Raw genomic sequence first — 16,246 nt, 5'->3', positions numbered from 1 at the left:
TTAACTGCCAGTTTTAAAATACCGTAGAAATTTTTGCTCTGTGTACCTTGGTTACTCACGTCTATTGTGTTCTAAGGCTTAAGTTAGACACGTCGTGTTTTTATCTGCAAAATAATAGAATTAATCTTAACGGTTCTTTCAAAATGCACGAGAAACTCCTGCTCCGTTTACTTAGTTCAGAGTCACGTCATTTTTTAAATGGTCGAAAACTCCTTCTCGTTTATAATTGGTCGTGATGTTAAAAATGAACTGCCTTATTAAAATACAGGGGCACCCAGCAGACAGTTTTGGTGTAAATTCGGATAATCACGGTATTTCGGTCCCTACAATTTTCTGAAGTTTGAAAGTTCAGCTAGCGTATCCGAAAAGATACACTTTTAGCACAAAAATGACACTTATAACGTAAAAACGATGTTCCGACACCTATAGTAAAATTTTCTCTTTGGGTGCCCCTGAAGATACCAGAGAAACTCCTGCTCTGTGTACCTAGGTTACTCACGCATTTTTTTAATTGGTTGAGAGATTAAAATATCTGAGAAACTTCTTCTCTGTTACTCGCGTCCGTCTTTAGACGAAATGACAAAATTACGACAGTGACATGCGGACCATTTCATTTCTAGGAATGTGTGCAATCAATCTGGTAAAGACTGAGACTGTAATAGATTAGGTAGTTAGTTTACATGTAATTTTTCTGTTATTATTGATAACGGGATAAAATTGAATGAGTGCCCTAGATCTAAAAAGGTTAAGTACTTCTTTTTTATTGTGCCACTCTTCATCTTCACCCGGGGGGGGGGGGGGTACTCAACAAAGTTTTGTACGGGGAGGCTCCGCCCCGAGCTCCTACCCCTTACCCTTTTATATACCATTTTGCCAGAAATTGTACCCCTTTCGTATACCCTTTCATGAAAAAAGGTACCCCTTTCATATACCTGAAAGTCATGGCATAGACTTAAAACACAACGTTTTCTTTTCATTTTCAAGTAGCGCTTCATAAACTGAAATTATACAGCCATAAGTTGCATCTGCTCGAAATATTTTTATTAAAAGGCCCTTTCAAAAACCTAAATGACTGATTTCCATACCCTTTCGTATACCTAAACCTGTGAAATCCCTACCCTTTCATATACCTGAAGCCTGAAAAAGGTACCCCTTTCGGGCGGAGCCTCCCCGTATAGGCCATTATAGGGAGTACCCCCTCCCCCCCCCCGGGCATCTTCACTAGCGAAGCGCACGACTCAGACAAGACACAGACAAACAAACAGAAATGGCGGACGATTTTCCTAAAACACTTTCTAAAACAGCCGGTATTTCTAAACACTTTCAAAAAACGAAATTTTCGCCTAGATTCCTTCTATTTCTCTCAGAACACGCTGATATTTTCTGAGCCTCGAGGGGGTTATATTGGGCATTCTATTTCATTAGACCTCGCACGCTTTTTGCAATTGGTTCACTTTATCACTCGTAATCTGGACTCGGCAAAGCACTACAAGGGGTGTTTTTCACATTTCTGGCAATTTGGTGGTTTGCATTGGTTTTCTAGGCTTTCCATAAGCTAAAATTCGCAAAGGGGTTTTTGAAAAATTTGACTTAAGATTGTTGTTGTTTTTGTTGTTGTTCCTGAGAACTGACCAGGGAACTGATCTAAGGAAAACTCTGCTGAAAACTATTGGAATGTGTTTTATTTTATCGTGGGTGGTTTGGTGGCTCCCCTGTTACTATTTTTGTTGTACTTTCTGGGCGACCTTTCTCAAGCATTTCTGTTTACTTGTATTGCAGGGAGTATTGTTGCAGTTAGTGCCAAAACTAAAATATTCCAAAAGCTATGCGCACTGTGCTGCAAGAGTTGCAAATGTGAACGCACCGGGGAACGCACGTGTGATTGTTCAGATGAGTGCATTTGTGAGCGCACCGCCCTAGCCCCAAAGGAAATTTTACAGGTGTGTTATATCGTATTCACGGCTTGTGTTTTGGTAGGGGCTGTTTCAATTTCCTTTTTCTTTACCCTACCTACCACGGACAAGACGTCATCTCAGGAAGAGTCAGGCAATAAAAACGAGGAATACCAAATTTTGGGGTTTTTGACTGGCACGACCTCTGGCATTTTTTGTCTTCTTTCGCCTTACTCATGGGTGCATTTGTTATCATGTTTATAAGTGCTGAATCAGTGCAAAGTAATGTGAATTCGGGGAGGGTATGTGCAGGAACAACACAAGAGAATGCAGCTGAAATTAATAAGAATGAAAGGGATGGTGGAAATAAACGCCGTCGTGCTGAAAAAAAAAGGGGCGGTGGAGTACAGCTCCATGTAGGACGGTAGGACCAGTTTAATTAAACAGGGTTCACCACTTGCTGTGAGTATGTAGCCTGTTAAACAATTCTGGGTAACTTAGTAGCATCATATATAGTAAGCATTTGAAATGCAATAATAGTTGTAAAAGTTTAGTGTAAAAAGGGTGTATTTATTGTACTTTTTTTTACATAGCTAAAGAATACAGCTTTGCCAGAAAGCACAACTTATGTTTTGTAGCTTATTGAGGGACTGTAAACCACTAAACCATCAAGCCGGATCGTATTTGCATGAAAAGCCAGCTTTAGGGTATAATTCAGTTATAATTTCACAATATAACATTAGCTTTATTATGTAATTACAGTAATTAATTAGTAATTATTGAAGATGAATTTCCATTTTCAGTTATTATAAGGTACACCAAGTTGATTTTGTCACTTTTTTTTTGCAGCATCATACTGTTGGCGGATTTTCATTTATGCATAACTTAGTTTATAAAATAATAAAAGCTTGTAGATCAATTTATTTTCAGTTCAACGCCTCGTAAATAAAACAATTCACATAATCACACAAATTTCTGTACACGTATTTGATCTCCACAAGATACCGATAACTCCTTATTGCTCCCTCGGCTCCATATTCATTGCCCAAGCCAGAGAGATTAATTGAACAACTCCGAGGCGAGACCACCATCAAGACCTCCGTCCATGTCATCAATACGCCAACTTGTGCTCGCCATCACGGTAATTTTTCACGCCATTTGGTCTCAAGAACGCATCAATTTGAAACTATCGATATCATGTGGGCCTGTATGACCCGTACACGATCAAATGGACAAGATATCTTGGCATCAAATGTGACAATAAAGCTGAAAATTTAGCAGAATGACAGGTCAACACGCTTGAAAGCAACTTGCACATGTTCCACAAGTGTTGTGGAGACTGGGACGAGACTTCGTCGCGATCCCGCCAAGCCACAGGTAGTCCAGTCCCTGAACTCTTTCTTCCGCGCACCCTTTATTACGGTGGCCCACAACTGTCACGGCAAAAGAAAAAGACTCGCGGCAAAAAGAAAAATCTCGCGGCAAAAAGAAAAACCTCGCGGCAAAAAAAAAAAAAAACCTCACGGCAAAAAGAAAAAACCTCGCGGCAAAAAGAAAAACCTCACGGACACCTCAAGTGTCCGTTGTCCGTCTTATTAGAGAGGTGTCCGTTTTATAGGGAGTTTGGTTACAGTAAAATGACTGAAAAACGGCAGGGACCATCACCAGGTGTCCGTCTTATGAAGGTGTCCGTCTTATAGAGGTGTCCGTTAAGAGAGAGTTGAGGTTTTTCTTTTTGCCGTGAGGTTTTTCTTTTTGCCGCGAGGTTTTTCTTTTTGCCGTGAGGTTTTTCTTTTTGCCGCGAGGTTTTTCTTTTTGCCGTGAGGCTTTTTTTTTGCCGCGAGTCTTTTTCTTTTGCCGTGACAGTTGTGGGCCACCGTACTACTTTATAGACACCGCGGCAGAACGTCTACGCGGTGTCCCAGAGCCCTCCGTTTCGCCGACCACGTGACCAAAAGAAACGGAGGCTCTGTCCCCACTCCTACCTCCCTTCACCTCCCTTTCTTATTTTCCAAAGCGCAGTTTGACGTCATTTATCCGGAAATGAATTGTCCTCGTGATTCTCGAGTATGCAAAGGCCGGCGCTGCAACACCAGTTTACCCCCCATTTAAAAAGAGTACAAAAATGGAATTTTGGATCAAAGCTACTTTACTTCTTTGTTCATATGGGTTCTTCAAGGAAATGAAACCCTCAGAACCCTTTCTGACGCCGTATTTAAAAGGACCACCTATGAATCTCACAGAAGAGCAACTGGACAACCAGATCTACCCTGTGTGGACGTACTCTTATCTTGTAACACTATTCGTTGTGTTTTTAGTGACAGACGTCTTGAGATACAAGCCGGTAATAATAACTGAAGGTTTAGCTTATTTAACAACAAGAATACTTCTGATTTGGGCGAGTGGGGTTTTAGCTATGCAATTCATGCAGTTCGCCTATGGGGTAGCCACTGGCGCCGAGGTAGCGTACTATTCTTACATTTATGCAGTTGTCGACAAGGATCGCTATCAGATAGTGACAAGCTATACGAGAGCTGCAGTCCTTTTAGGAAGAATGCTATCTGGAGTGATCGGGCAGCTTCTAATATCTCTCAAAGTGACCGACTACCTTACTCTAAATTACATCTCCCTTGGAAGTGTATCAATCTCCTGTATTCTCACGCTCCTTCTACCAAAGGCTTCTGGGAACGTTTTTGGAACCAGAATGGAAGAGTGCGAGCCAATTGTTCAGCAGCAACATAATGGATTATTTTCTTCCTGGAAAAGAACAATGTTTGCCATGTTTCATGATTTCAAGCTGTGTTATTCTGACAAACAGCTACTACGGTGGTCCCTGTGGTGGGCCTTTGCAACATGTGGGGAATTTCAAGTTGAAAATTATGTGCAGAATTTGTGGGACATTATCTACCCCTCACACAAACACAAAATTTATAATGGGGGTGTCACTGCAATCTCACACCTGACAGGGTCTTTAGTGGCTATTGCACTGGCATATGTGAAGATTAACTGGTCTTTGTTTGGAGAGTTGTGCCTTGGTGTCGTGTCAGTGGCAGATGCATTCTTTTTGTTCCTAAGTGCACAGACCAGCAGTATTTGGATGGCATATCTTATGTACATCCTATTCCGTACGGCATACACTTTTCTCATAACAGTAGCAAGGTACGTACATTGTAATCAGTTATGGCGCAAGTCATGACTTTTTTACGGTTAAAGTGTATATGAGGTAAAAAATGATTGCTGCTTATTTTGACGGCTTTTCAAAAAAGAAGAATGGCATAATTTTTTCCATTTTTAAATATCTTTTTAAGTTTTAGAGCTATTTACATTTTTGTATTAAGCAAATGAGGGAAGTGATGACGATATCAATCATTTCACAAAAAGATAAAATAATAAATCAAGAGTTTCTCAAGAAATATTAGAGCGATGTTCTTCACAAGACACACGATGCCACCCATTGTGCCATTGCCATGGCAATGGTTTTGCCCAACTGACATTTCCCAGTTTTTGAGTAACTCCCAAGAAGCAGTGATGAGAGTTAAGGTAATATGGGCACCATGTGTGTTCCAAGTGAGATCCTCTGTCACACTTTGAAGGGGTGCATATGGGCTATTTGGTTTATAGCTGAAAGAGCTTGGATCCAAGAGTGTTGCCATAGTAACATCATAATACAAGTCATCATGTGTCCTGTGTGATGTACATTTCTGGTGCCAAGTTTGAAGAACACTGCTCTAATATTTCTAGAGAAACTCTTGATCCAGTGTTTTATCTTTTTGGGGAACAATTTTTGATAACATCACCAACTTTCCCCATTTGCATAATACAAAAATGGTATTTGATTAATAAAGTGCAATTATATTTTACTTCAATTGCAATTTAATCAAGTACCAGTAAAAAACGTTCCAAGGCGAAATGCTCCAATAAAGCTCCCCTTGCTATCCATGTGATACTTGGCCGAGAATGGTGTGTGAACGAAGATGATGTCATTTTCCTGAAGTAAGAAAACGCCTCCATGATATTTGGTGTTGTACTTCCGATGGGCGCTTATAACACTCCCCAAACTTTCCATCACCTTAACTTTATTTTATATGTGGGTGCTGTGACCCATCTGTATGGTAGAGCCATCATAGTAGTATATTTGGCTGTATATGTAGTATTATTAAATTCTCAACCTCGGATATTGCATTTCTGGCTTTCTGATTGGTTTACTGAATCCCGGTTATCAGCTCATATACCTATGTTTGACCTTATTTGGGAAATGAGTGCGGCAAGTGCCGCTCAGCATAAAATTTTTCTGCGGGAAGGGACAGTTCCATCAGAAAAATGGCTGAAAACAGCAAATTTGGCGAGCTTTATGAGCAAGAAATAATCAGCGGTGCCTACAAAAATCACAGAAATGCCATAGTAAATTTAACTACGCAAAACAAAAGGATAGATGCGAAAAGTTTAATTAATAATACTTTAAACACACAACAAGAGCGAGTGAATAAAGTAGAAAAGCAGCAAATAATTTACAAAAGAACGGCAAACTGACACAGTTTCATTCAGTGTACGTCATAAAACTAGGCTCAGCACTTCAGTAAAGTTTTTTACCTTTCAATCTTGGTTTTGTCCTTTTATACTTCGATAAACCTGTTCCACTTTGAGCTCAATTTCGCTTCAAATAATATAGCAGTCTTGATGACAGCCGTGGAGCCGTAAAGAAGTACAATGTAAACACTTCGTTTGACTTGCACAAGACTTGTAGTTTCCAGAAACGCTTTTGCTTCGGATCTTCTTGTAAATCTAAACTGTTGTCACAATTACCAGGATATTTAGGAGGGGATTGTTTGAGGAAAATCTTGGGAAGAAACTCTCTTGCTCGCTTTCCTCATATGTTTCATTCAACTCAAGAAGTGAACACCACGCCAGAAATTTTCGCGCCTCCTCATACTATCACTCATACTATCACAAATGTCCAGTCGATTTAAACTTGAGAAGAATTTAATAAAACAATTATTCCATTCGCCCTTTTTGGATACCAGTCGTTATAGCCAACTCGTATCCAACGCGGGCTCGTGGAATAATTGTTAAGTAGCCTTTTCTTTTGACCTCAATGTGTACGGTTGGTGAGTTGTACACGATGCTGCCTTCCACGTGCTTGATTTCCCAGTTGGGAATTCTGTGTCTTCCGGAAACTGCAAAAGGAATCACAAATGGACTTTACTTAGGATGCCTTGTAATGCTTCTTTTGACTGGGTGAAGAGAAAAACGTTGGATAATGACAAATAATTTAATTTTTTGTTACATTTAGCCTGCAGATTGCCAAACATGTAGAAATGACCAGGTTTGCCTTGGTGTTTGGAATAAATATGTTTGCTGCACTGCTACTTCAAACAATTCTGACAAGCATCGTGGTGGATGAACGAGGGCTAAACCTTCCAGTTAAAACACAGGTAATAATGCCTAACATTAAACTCTGATCTGGGGGACTGTTATTCATGTAGGCAGGTCGGTTTTTGAGAAGTTTAAGGTGGCTCAAACCTATTTATTTACGTGATGGTTGCATTTTTGAATCGCGCTTTTTGGCAGGAAAGATTTTACCGATTTCTTCGAATTTTTGCGTCCTGAATGAAAAAATAATGTTCGAATTTACAGAAAATGGCATGGTCAGTCCTGATTGTTATGAAACTTCCTGATACAAAACTTAAGAGCTCTGAGGCCTATTTGCTAAAGTTTAGAAGAAATCTGTAGTCGGGTTTTAAATTTATGGACATTTTTAGTAAAAACAAGATTTTGAAAATATGTTCAAATCTCAAAAGTTTTTATTCCGACTGAAAATCTAACATTTTTCATTCAGGACGCAAAAATTCGAAGAAATCTTTCTTGCCAAAAACCGCGATTCAAAAATGCAACCATCATGTAAATAAATAGGTTTGGGCCACCTTAAGACATAGTCATTAGACTGGGATAAACTCAATAGAAATGGTTTAATTAAGTCATAATGAATCAATCAATATAGGAACTTAGATTGTCTTAGGATGTCCAAGGTTAAACTGGGTTCCTACATGGACAAATCCGCAAAAGGGTTTTCAAGGTTTTTATTTTGTATTTTTCTGGTCCATAAAACAGACCAATGCCAGTTTCTCTTTTACCCTTTCAGAGCCCTCTCTCTATTGTCCAAAAGCATGCCCCGCCCAAATGTCTGGAGACTCCACCTCCCAACCACTTCATCAGCAAGTACTCATTGATACAAAATAAACCAGTTCAAGAAATTTTTAATTCCATTAGAAAAATATAATCATGGAGAATTTGGGTTCTGGACCGATGTGTTTAGACCTATCTTTAACCAATGGTCAGTGATCTGTATAAGAACAGTGATAAGAAAGTTAAACTGAATCATTTTTCTTTCCAGTTTGTCATATATGGAAGCTACTTTTTCATCATTGGAGCTGTGTTCCTGGCTAGAGCTGTGTTTCATATGACCAGAGTGGGATGGCAGCGATGCTGGCAACAGCGATATAGAATAGAAAACCAACCTCTGCCAGTTATGGCGGACATAAATGAAGGGGAAGCTAGTGAACCTGTTGGACTAAATACTGATGTTTTAACAGATGAGCAAGTAGACAATAAACAGTAATAAATTCCTGATTCCTGATATGAAAATTATATTGTAGAGTCTAGTCAGATGATAGTAAGGTGCAAGGCTGCTGCTGGTACTTTTTTGTATGAGAATATGTACTTATGTTATCTCCTTATCAGGCAATACTTTCTGCATTGGCTTTAGTCCGGTCAGTTAGCACAAAAATCGTGACAAACTGCGTAAAAGCACCAAATTTGGCACAGTTATTCCTTTTGACATACCAAACGAATCTAGAAGGGGTGCCACGTGATTAAGCTTTCCGGGGGGGGGGAGGACGCCCATAACATTTGCATAATGCCTTAACGCTAACATGAAAGCAAGGCTGTAGTATTCAATGTGTTTATTACGCACCCATTATGACGAATTACTTTGTGAAACAGCTAAAACACATTAAGCAGACTCAGTGAAGAGTTTGTGACAATAAATGAGGCATTTGCCTTGATCACGTGGCATTCCCATGAATCTTTGCGTGCTTACTCAAATTTTACTAAAGACGTTTTTTACTGAGTCTGAAGCACATCGTTTTCGAAATTTTCCCTCAGAATTAGTAACGACATAGTTATTTATTGTTCTGTTTCTAAAGACTTGAGTTCTGGCAGCCTCCAGAACAGCCACAGAGTTCAGTGCACGGAAGGCTAGCCTTGAAGCATTTGCAGCGACCACTTGAACAACCTGTCCTGCATCCACACTTCAGTAATTCAGAACAAGCTTTAGCGGCTTCTGGAAGTATGGTCCAGCGGGGTCTCCATCTGTCGTTATCCATTTTCCAACCAAAGTCTGTCGGGGAAGGGACAACTTGTTGTTCATCAAGAGACGTCCAAATGCTCGCCTGGTAAATAGCTCTGTTGGAATGGTTCAAAAGGGAATCCTAACAAACAAAGAGATATCATTTTACATTAATCGACTAGAATACTTAAGTGTAATGATAACCAAAAATGCACAGTAAAGGAAATTTCTAAGTGGATCAACACCAGAAAGGATCAGTTAAGGACAATAATTTCTCCTAAATTCTTTCAGCATTGACTGAACAGGGGATAGAGCTAACGGTTGTGTAAGCCAAAAGATGGGTTTTTACCTCTGTCGGGGGGATGTTTTCCAGTGCCCTATTCTTTTTGGTAAAGAGTTCTCGTCGAGCCGTGTTTACATCAGTGGCGAGGCTGGTCCTGTCATAAAGTACCACCACAAAGCGTTGCAGGACTTTAAACAGAGGGGAGTCGATCTCCAGTGGATTAAAGGGATTGTCATTCACATAAAGGAAAGCCTCTGTTACCTCTGGGTACGCATTCCAGGCCTCCCAAGCAGATTTCTTCCCTTTTCCCAGAAATGCAGACGTTGTGTCGCACCCCGTAAACGCGTGGAAAAATGGAAGCGCTCGGTATTTCTCTTCACCCAAATAATCGCGAATGCTGTTAACTGAAAGCAGCTGGAAAGTCTTTCCCATCCCAAAGGCGACCCAAAAGGTTGATCCAGGCCACCTTGAAGACAACATATGGAACTGTGCAATAAGAATTACGACAACGTCCGTGTCTACAGTGCAAACTAAGACACTTCTCCCTCCTTTAGCCAAAGCATCTTTAACGTGTACAAGAATCCGCGTGTCTGCTTCTTCATGATTGCAGCTCTGCATTTGTTGTCTGGGACAACTGGAGATGACATTTTCACCTAGAATGAACAAATAGACAAGATACACATAGTACGAAAACCCGTTCATCAGAACTTGAAATAGTTCATACATAAAAGGGGTGTTTGGACGGTGAATACATTGAAGGCCCACTTTAAGATAGTTCAGTTAGCGAGTTACCTGAAGTTATGTAGACAAACTTGTCATCTGGAAAGGAAGCTGTTTCAACTTGTTTGGTTAAGAAGTCGAACAATTCTTTCTTGTTGGAGGAATCTTCAAGAAACGCCTGCCAATTCTGAGGTAATTTAACATGCCCAGCAACCTTTCGCCTCACACCTTTCCCTCTCTTCTCACGAGTAGCATCTTTAAGACTTGCTGAGCGATATTCATCCCATACAACGTCAATTCTTTTGGTGCTCTTAAGTTGGTTTTCCAGGAAAGGCAAGAATGTGGAATCTGCATATTGTGAAAACGTCGAGACGGACGAAACCGGTAGCGCATGCACGATAGCTGCTCCATCAAAAACTTTCACGTCATAAGATGCCGGTGCAGGTGGTGATACTCTGTTGACGCATTTAATCAAATCAGACTTTTTCCCGAATCGAAGGTTTCCAAACTCTGACAATGAAGGCGGATACGGCTGATTTTCATGCTTGAAGAACTCTTCAAGATCTCCGTCGCGCTGTTGGCTGGCAATGTACAGGCGACTAAATAGATAACGATCACTTGCTACCGCTGTCAACTTCAAGGACGCTTTTGAGATTTGCTTCGGCTGTTGACGCTTGAACAGTGGCAAGGAATTCTTCGAAATCGTATCGTGAATAGACACAGTTCTCTCCTTAATGACTTATTTCACGTACTTCTCGTACTGTCGTAATCCAATTTCCTGGACTGTGTGCACAGTAGCCACAACCGACGCATCTGCACAATTGCGCGTGTCAAGGGCAAGCAATTCAGGGCAGTCATCCTGGAAAGGGTTTCCCATTTCAGAGATTGTATTGACAAGATTCTTTACATGACTTTGAAAAACCTTCTGTGTAGAAAGTCCTTGTTCGTGGTGTTCGTTCTTTTCATCAACACCTGGATCACCTTTTAACTGACTTTCGAATTCTTCCAACAATCTAGCGGTTTCCGGTCCGGCCACCATCCATCTTCTAAACGCTACTGGACTTTCTGTTAGACCCACGGCTCCACCTGACCCTTTAACACTTGCGTTATGTTGCTCGTGTGCCTGATCGATTGGGATGCTTGAAAACTTGTTCAAAGATTTAGAAATAACCCAGCATTTCTTGAGGTCGTCTTGAACGGCACCTGGCAAGCACTTCATGTCTCTTATGTGAATGGGTAGCCACCTTGCGTAATTGGTGTGATCTAGCGCAAAGAACCAGGGAGCAAGGGATTCCAAGGCTTCTACATACAGAGAGAAGTTGTTCTCACGATGTGCTTTCACGAATGCCAGTACCGTGAGTTCCATTTGCATGATCAGGAACCAGAACTTGTATGTTGGACTGTTCTTAATCATTCCATCGTGCCACTTTTGGAACTCCTCGTCGTCGTGTTGACCGTCGAGTTTTGCAAAGGCAACATGCTGCAATTTGTGCAAAGCCACTGCTGTTATCTGGTGTGCACGCCTGGTTTTTGTCAAGTGCGCTACCCTGAGAAAGGAATCCGATGTACCGGTGGATGCTATTCCTGCCTCAGCTAGTGCTGTAGTCCAACCAGATGCAGCCAAAAGATCTCCGCACAAGGACCAAAGAGCCATCTCAATGTGGAGGCCACCTAGCATCACAACGTGTAAATTTTCTCCGTGTGTAGAAGGCCATTTCCACTGTACAAATTTTGCGATGGCGAACAGAGGCTGATCACAAACAGTGACAGGTATTTGACCAGGGTTTAGAAGCTCTGTTGCCTTCTTCATCACAAACATACCATGTTTCAGCATGGCAACTGTGGCGGCTTTTTCGTCAAACAATGGCAACAAGCTACCCAAGCAAGGCAAAGGATTGGACACAACTATAACAGATGCGTGATAGGCAGCCCATGACAGATAAATGCCTTTTGTTAGCTCTTCATGAAGATGTTGTTCACAGTGCTTCAACCAACAAGTTTCCTGTGCAATGGCAGTGGACAGCTGATTGCTGCTTGGGCTTTCCACACTAGCCCGACCAGTAGGAGGCACGTTAACTTCTGATGTCTTTACAGAGACGGGAGGAACTGATGAATACTCGTCAGGAAGTGTGATATCTCTTGAAGTGGTCCTGCTGGCGCAAAGTCTCACTCCCTGCACTTCTTGTTGGCTAACTTCTGAATCTTGCTTCGGGAACTGGAACAGACTTATTCCAGTCCCATGAAATGACCCTTGCGCTGTTTTTGATGAAGGGTTATGGTCTATATTGTCAATGGCCCCAACGGTGAACAAGCCTCTTTGTAGAGAGAGAGGACAAACTACTCCAACAGACTTGAAATGATCGCAAACGGATGTAGCTAAACTGTTCATAATCTCGTCAACCCTGTGGTAACTCACACTTAAACCGAGTTGGTATAGCTGATTGACAATCTTCTTACTCCTTGTTTGGGCGTGTAAGCTCATCCCAAGGTAAGGTAGCAACGGAGGCTCCCTATCTTGACAATGGCGATTTTCCTTCGTGGTGGATTTTTTGATCTTTTTCATGTTGAAGAGAATCAGCTGCGCAATTGTTAAACAAGCTTGTGATTCCTCTGACTCCTGGCTGTCGATGTTTGGACCATTAAGTAACATGGAAACTAAGCACACTAAACTGGGAGGCACTGATTTTGACTGGCACTCGGAATTAAATTCGCCAGTGAAATGGAATCCAGTCGTTTGGAAAACATCATTACGGATGCATTTAGCAACATTTACAAGATTGAATGCCTCTTCTTCGCAGTTGCGCTTTTTTAGGGCATCTTTCAAAAGCTCTTCTATTCCTTGATTGAATACGAGAACAGTGTTTTTTCCATCGGACTGTTCCTGTATCTCGCCGTGGTAATGTTCAATGATTCGATTTTTTAAGCGGATTTTGTTGACAGACTTTTCAACATGAAGGCTACGGAGACGTGAAAAATAGAGCTCATGGAGACTGGAAAGTTTAAACAAAGGAGTTCCACTTTCAGCTGAACCTTCCATAAACGAAATTAACTCAGCAAACGTACGTGCTTCTGCTGCACTGTCATCATTAGTAATGGTTTCAGTTTCACTGCAGCTTCTAACACTATAGGCCGTGTATTTGCGTTTAAATGCAAGCATGCACTTTGAGTGATATTTGGCTTCTATTGCAACCATATCCCCTGCTGCCAATTTGGCTATCAACTGAGAATCCTGCATTTGAACGGCCATTTCTCTAACGTCTCTGTCTACTTCAAGGGTCAAAACCTGGTGAAGGTCGTTTCCCTGTTCTCCACAAAAGAAACATTCATTCTGTTCTAAAACCTGCCTTTTGACTTTTTTTGCCTGCCAAGATGAATCCGAGGTACTTTTTCTTTTGAGTTTCTTTTGAGCCCTTTCTAGCTTCGAATTTGCAAATTTCAGGTGACATGATTTATGCCAGACTGCCCTATTAGTGCAAAGTTCTTCAATTGATGTATCCTCCTTTAATTTTAATTCCACTGGTAAGGCGCCCAGATTCCTAAATTCGACAACGTTATTTAAAAAAGACAGATATGCCTCCTTCCCCGCACCATCTTGAAGATTATCCAGTGGACATTTAAGAGGTTCGGGTTTGTGTTCGGCTTGGCAGATTAAACACAATTCCCAATTCATTGCCTTAAAGTTAAAATAAACAACCCTTATTAGCGTTTGTAAGTAAAAAAAGTCAGACGTATCCCTAGTAGTATAAAGAATCATTTGCAGCCAATTCTCGCGTATATATCTTAAATATTATTTAAAATACTATTAGTGTAGGAAAACTTTGCTTTTAAAGAGCCTTCGACTACGTAAATCACAGTCGTAAAAAAGTATTTTTGCTGTATCCGTTATCATGTCTATGAGTTTGAAAACCACTCAACTGGAAATACTTAACAGTTCAGTGATTTTAATTATTTACGCTTGACTGATTTGTGCCACATGTAAAGATAAATTTTGAATGAAATTTAACTAATACAGAACTTTTCACTTAAATTAATCTTCTTAAACCATAAGCGTACTTAAGATATTGCTTGCTTGAAGTATATTTTTATTATGACTTGTGATTTCTCGGGGTTTTTTTCATTCATAAAGCTCAGCCATCTTGTCATTTGTTGAAAAGCGCCACACATGAACAAATGGAGAAATAAATAATAAAACTCCACCTTCCCAAACACAACTTAAATTCTTTTACAAGTCACATTAGATTCTAGCGAAAGTATTTTAACTTGAAAACAGTGTTTAATTTGAATTTAATTTCTGGTTATACTTACAGTTTACATAGCGAACCTCCGTGACGGCTGCAGTGACCTTCCCTGTCCCCTGACTACGCTTTGAAGGCGGGAAGTAAAGCGCATGTTGTATGGAAAAACCGCTGACTATTAATTAGCATTTATTGTTTATTGAATCACAAAAGTGATGAAATGTAGAGATTTTTATTTTGTTACTAACTTACAAATGGATGTGAATTTCATACGATTGGTTTACTGAATATTTTTCGTTAAAACATCACAATAAGTGAAAAGTTGGGGAAAATCCTATCGAAAAAGGCTTAATGATGAGTAAAAACCTGCCGTTTTGTACTATATCGGGCATTAAGTTTTCAATGCTGGGCAAAGATTTATCGATTTTGTTTCATTTTTGCTTTAACTTTACTTATACGAACGGTTTAAGCCATCCTGAATTTTTACAAAGCGAAATCTTTTGTTGCTTATGGTCATAACATGCCGAAATATGGTCTTGTTTACAAAAACTCCCCTCCCCTCCCCCCCTGGGGGAAATTTTTGTGGCACCCCTTCTTAAATGATTTGTAATATCCCTAACTACATTTGTGCCAAGTTTGGCGCTTTTACGCCCTTTGTCACGATTTCCGTAAATTTTCAACCTAACTGACCGGACTACTTGTCAATTTACTAGGAAATAAATTAAATGTACAATGCATTGGACCAACAGTGGATTCCCTGTACATCAGTGACAGCTCCCTTGTAAAAATTTTACCGCGATCGCGCCGCGAATCGCGGCGCGTTTTTTGGCCGCCGCGATTGAGCTTGGATCGCGCCGCGATTCGTGCCGCGATTCGCGCCGCGTTTTTGGCCGCCGCGATTGGCGCGATCGCGACATTCGCGGCGCGATCGCAACTATCGCGGCGCGTTCGCGTTCATTTACAATCGCGTCACGCACGATCGCGTCGCGATGACAACAAATCGCGGCGCGATCGCGTCAGTCGCGGCGCGATCGCGACATTCGCGGCGCGATCGCGGCAATCGCGGCAATCGCGGTAAAATTTTTACAAGGGAGAATATTTGTAGTACCTTTAAGAGGTGACAAAAATGTACTTGATATTATGAAGGGTGCTCTGAGCTTCAACGTTTTCCATTTTTCCATTTAGTTCAATTTTAAAAGCCAAGTGAGCTAAGAAACCAGAAAGAAGCAAAATAAAAATAATGGGAGATTAAATGTGATTATACAATAACAAGAGGTTGGATGTGATTGTCGAGGTACAGTACTTGCAAGCGTATAGAGCAGTTTTCAATTGAGTGTCGTAAAACCAAAACCAAAGTAATTACTCTGGCCAATCACAAACGACACAGACAATGCAGTGAACCAATCAAAACTCGAAGCAAATACATGTAGCCGGCACAAAGCGCGGGAAAACGTGCGCGAGCGAGTCATGATTGGTTTTGGTTTTAGTTCTGAGTGTTGGCTGAGAAAGTGGCGCGAGATTTTTAAGCCAATCACTAAGCGTAGCAATGCAAAACCAAAGCAAACGCAATTAACTTTCGACACTCAAGTGAAAACCGCTCTAAGTGAATTTAAACCACCCAAACAATGCAAGAGACTAAGTACCTTTCAGGGATAACTCCTTTTATTTATTTATTTTTTCAGCATTCCCTCATTTTTTTGTGAAAGTCCTCTCTCTCTTTTTGATTTGCTATTTGTAATTCCAAGAAGTTGACATCCCTTGTTACTTTAAG

General features: G+C 40.8%; 1 protein-coding gene across 1 annotated transcript; it reads left to right on the top strand.

The window, feature by feature from the left end:
- The first annotated feature begins 3,955 nt into the window (after positions 1–3,955).
- Positions 3,956–8,646, top strand: LOC144659634 (thiamine transporter 2-like). The gene is made up of 3 exons (XM_078520111.1): positions 3,956–5,051; positions 7,183–7,324; positions 8,284–8,646. The coding sequence occupies exons 1-3, from the start codon at positions 4,018–4,020 to the stop codon at positions 8,506–8,508; spliced, it is 1,401 nt and encodes a 466-aa protein (XP_078376237.1). The 5' UTR covers positions 3,956–4,017; the 3' UTR covers positions 8,509–8,646.
- Positions 8,647–16,246: the final 7,600 nt, after the last annotated feature.

This window comes from Oculina patagonica, chromosome 7, assembly GCF_052425735.1.
Source record: "Oculina patagonica isolate OP01 chromosome 7, crgOcupat, whole genome shotgun sequence".
Taxonomy (NCBI): Eukaryota; Metazoa; Cnidaria; class Anthozoa; order Scleractinia; family Oculinidae; genus Oculina; species Oculina patagonica.
The sequence above is the reverse complement of the archived record's forward strand: the minus strand, read 5'-3'. Positions and strand labels throughout refer to the sequence as shown.